The following is a 3,961-nucleotide window of genomic DNA, read 5'->3' on the forward strand; positions in this document are numbered from 1 at the left end:
CATCCTGTGCTCAGGGCTGAGAGGCCTGGCTAAAGTCTGGCAACAAACAGGCAGTAGGGCGATGGTTCCAACGACGATGACGTCATCCTAACCAGTCATTCCCAGCCTAAAGAAAGGACAAATGGAAGACTGGATGGAACTGAACTGAACAGCAAAATAGAAACTGAAAGCATGATTTTGGAGTCTACAGGGATTATCGTGAAATGTTTTAACTCTGTGTTCCATAGGAGCCATTGAACTGTCTTCTGCTGTTTGGACAGGCGCCAGGCTATGAGGAGAAGTTTCAACGCCAGTTTTGGAGAAGGCTTCATTCTGGTGGCCTTCTCAGATTGGCCTCAATTGGAACTCACCCTTTTTGCCTTCATTTCCGTTTCCTACTGCCTAACTCTCTTGGGCAACACCACCATCATTGCCCTCTCACGACTGGACCCTCGACTGCGCACGCCCATGTACTTCTTCCTCTGCCACCTGTCCTTTCTAGACCTCTGCTACACCACCAGCACTGTGCCTCAGCTCCTGATCAATCTTTCTGGACTCGACAGGACCATAAGCTACGGCGGGTGTGTGGCCCAGCTCTTCATATCCCTGTCCCTGGGTTCCACCGAGTGTGTGCTCCTGGTGGTGATGGCCTTTGACCGCTATGCTGCTGTGTGCCGTCCACTTCACTACATGACCATTATGCACCCTCATCTCTGCCAGGCCTTGGCTGTGGCCTCCTGGGTGGGAGGCTTCATGAACTCTGTGATTCAGACAGGCCTCATGATGGCCATGCCTCTCTGTGGCCTCCATTACCTGAACCACTTCTTCTGTGAGATGCCCGTGTTTCTGAAGTTGGCTTGTGTGGACACAGGAGGAACAGAGGCCAAGATGTTCGTGGCTCGAGCTGTAATCTTGGTCTTCCCTGCAGCACTCATTCTTGGCTCCTACGTACACATTGCACAGGCGGTGCTGAAGGTCAAGTCGATGGCTGGGCGCAGAAGGGCTTTGGGGACCTGCGGGTCCCACCTCCTAGTGGTTTCTCTTTTCTATGGCTCAGCCATCTACACATACCTGCAACCCACGGGCAGTTATTCTGAGAGTGAGGGAAAGTTTGTTGCTCTTTTTTATACTATAATCACCCCCATGCTCAATCCTCTGATTTATACCCTAAGGAACAAGGATGTGAAGGGGGCTCTGAAAAAGATACTAGGGAGAGGCCGGGACTCAGGGTAAAATGAAAGGAAGACCAGTACACATCTCTATAATAGCTCTTGGCTTATGAAACCCATCCTGTTTTTGCAAGGCAGTTGGTTAGTAGATAGTAGCCTGCAGAAGGCCTCAGGGTTTTAGTTCCTTCCTTGTTTGGATATGAGAAGAGGTCTCTCTCTCTCTCTCTCTCTCTCTCTCTCTCTCTCTCTCTCTCTCTCTCTCTCTCCCCCTCACTCTCTTCTCTCTCCTCTCTCCCCTCTCCCCTCTCCCCTCTCCCCCTCCCCCCTCCCCCCCTCTCTTTGGTGATACTGGGGTTCCTGGAAACCCTTCTACCTCCAGGCTACACTACCAGACCTATTTTTTTTATATTTTTATTTGGAAACAGGGTCTCCTAAGCCAACAAGGCTGGCTTTGAACCTGCGTGATCCTCCTGTCTCTGCCTCCCAAGCACGGGGATTACAAGCGTGCGCCGCCAAGCCCGGCAAGAGGTGTCTCTTGACATATGTTCTAGTTCAGTGTCTATGATCAATATGCAAAAAGAGTAAGTAAGTGGATGCATCGTTTCCAGCTGTGGAGACCGGGGAATAGGCTCTAGGATGATCTGAGAGTCAGAGAAGAATAAATTCAGAATCACAACACCTTTCCAGCATGGTGTCATGTAGATTGCACCATGATCAAAGGTAATGGACCTGAGTTGACACCCTTTTCTGATTTATTTAAATAATTTTTAATGCCGGGTGTGGTGGCGCACGCTTGTAATCCCCGCGCTTGGTAGGCGGAGACAGGAGGATGGCGCAGTTTCAGAGCCAGCCTCGCAGGCTCTGTAGCCCAGAGGTAGAAGGGTTTCCAGGAACCCCAGTACAACCAAAAATAAATAAATAAATAAATAAATAAATAAATAAATAAATAAATAAATAAATTTTATGAAATAATATCTCATTATGGTTTTATTTTAATACTTTTATTGGTGCATTGTTATTATTCATCATGGTGAGGTTCAAAATCATACAAACAAACCTGCGCACAGGTTTTGGTGTGTTTCCCTTCAGTGCCCACCCTGCTCTCTGCCCCACCCCATACATACTAGTGAAATTGAGAGTGATTACCTTTGTACATGGGCACAGCACATTCTAAATTGTTTTTTTTCATTAATTCATCTTTTCCTTCTCCCCACCTTCTTCCACGAGTCTACTGGTCATTATCTTTAATTATCTAAAGTCACTTTTATTTCCTACTCATTTTTTTTATGTTCTGGGGATGGAACCCAGGGGCATTCTACTGCCAAACTACACTCTCAGTCTTATCTCATTCTTTAAAAAAAATTAAAACAAGTTCTTACTCAGTGCAGAGGGCCTTACTAAGTTGCTAAGGCTGGATGCAAATTTGTGATCTTCTTGTCACAGCTGCCCAAGTACTGGGATCACCATCATGCCTGGACCTATTTCTTACTCTTCTAATTAACTGTGACCCTACCCATGTCCCCTCACATCTCTCTCAAGGATTGTTTTTAGGATCATAAAAAGTGGTCACCCTCCTACTATAATTGGCAGGAATAAGAAGATGATTAGTAATATTTCATGGAGCATGTAGAGTTTCAGATATAAATGTCACGTGAAAAAAAGCAAAATTATTAGGAAAATATTCAGGAAAGGGAGGCACCAGTGGCTCACCAGGTCTCCAAGAGTCTAGGAAATGATGTGTGGTCTCACAGAGAAGATACTTTCCACAAAAGAAAGAGAATGGAGAATAAATGGGTATAATAATAATGAGCCAAGAGAAAGTTATATAGGGAAAAAAGAATAAAATAGAGGGACACAAATAAAAGAAGTGTATGAGAGAGTGAGAGAGATGGAGAGAGAGGTGGGGAGACAGAGAGAGAGGGAGAGAGAGAGAGAGAGAGAGAGAGAGAGAGAGAGAGAGAGAGAGAGAGAGAGAGAGAGAGGGGGGTATGGGGGGAGAGAAGAGATTCATATGGAAGGGAGTTTTGGGGAAGTTCAAGAGTTGTGAATCAAAGGGTAAATACAGTGGTTTCTGGAAATTCCCCACTATCATTTTATTCCATGTCTAAAAAATCAGGTATCTTTGTTAATCATCTTTTATAGTCTCCATAAATTTTACCTTGATTGACTTATCTTTTATTCTAACAACAATCACTATTTTATTTAATATTTTAAAAATTTGTTTTGAAAAACTGGTCAATTCTTGCAACAGCATTGGAAGAGTTACTTTTGTCACCTCCCCTGCTTACTGCTTACTTACGACGCAACCAAAGTTGACATGGTTTAAGTTCTTATCAAATCCTCATAGCACATAGGGAGCAAAGCTGCGCGCCCAGCTTCTGAAACCCTAACGTGCTATCAGTCCTGTTTTCTGAGAATGAACTTTTAATGGAAGATGATACATGTGGGGAAAAAAGAATGGTTAAAGAGGGAGTTAAATATGAGCTTAATGTACTTCAGAGTTTTGCTTTGGTTGATCTTGGCTAGGCTTTTCTGGTTTATTTATTCTTTGAACAGGGATCAAATATTTTTACTTCACAGAGCTAATATATAGATGAAACAGCAGGTTATACTCTACATTGTTATACTTAATTCTTACAAAATGAGGCATGAGGAAAGATTGAATAGTGTTATGTTCATATATTAAAGAGGGAGCATTCCAGAAAGCAGGGTGGGATCCAGGAGAAACACAAAGGTGATGTGTGCGTAATGCGTCACTTGAATCTCATCATGCTGAATAATTACAATGCACTAATAAAATTATATAGAAAAGC

General features: G+C 43.8%; 1 protein-coding gene across 1 annotated transcript in view; it reads left to right on the top strand.

The window, feature by feature from the left end:
* The window catches only part of LOC308265043 (olfactory receptor 2Y1B-like), a gene marked incomplete at both ends in the record, with an annotated part of 10,161 nt that extends 8,949 nt beyond the window's left edge, over positions 1–1,212 (top strand). Inside the window, one exon of the mRNA XM_080698669.1 lies at positions 261–1,212. Within this exon, the coding sequence (XP_080554795.1) occupies positions 261–1,212 (952 nt within the window). The remainder of the gene's footprint in view (positions 1–260) is intronic.
* Between the last annotated feature and the right edge of the window lie 2,749 nt (positions 1,213–3,961).

Source organism: Muscardinus avellanarius (genome assembly GCF_963383645.1).
Source record: "Muscardinus avellanarius genome assembly, chromosome: 7".
NCBI classification, from domain to species: Eukaryota; Metazoa; Chordata; class Mammalia; order Rodentia; family Gliridae; genus Muscardinus; species Muscardinus avellanarius.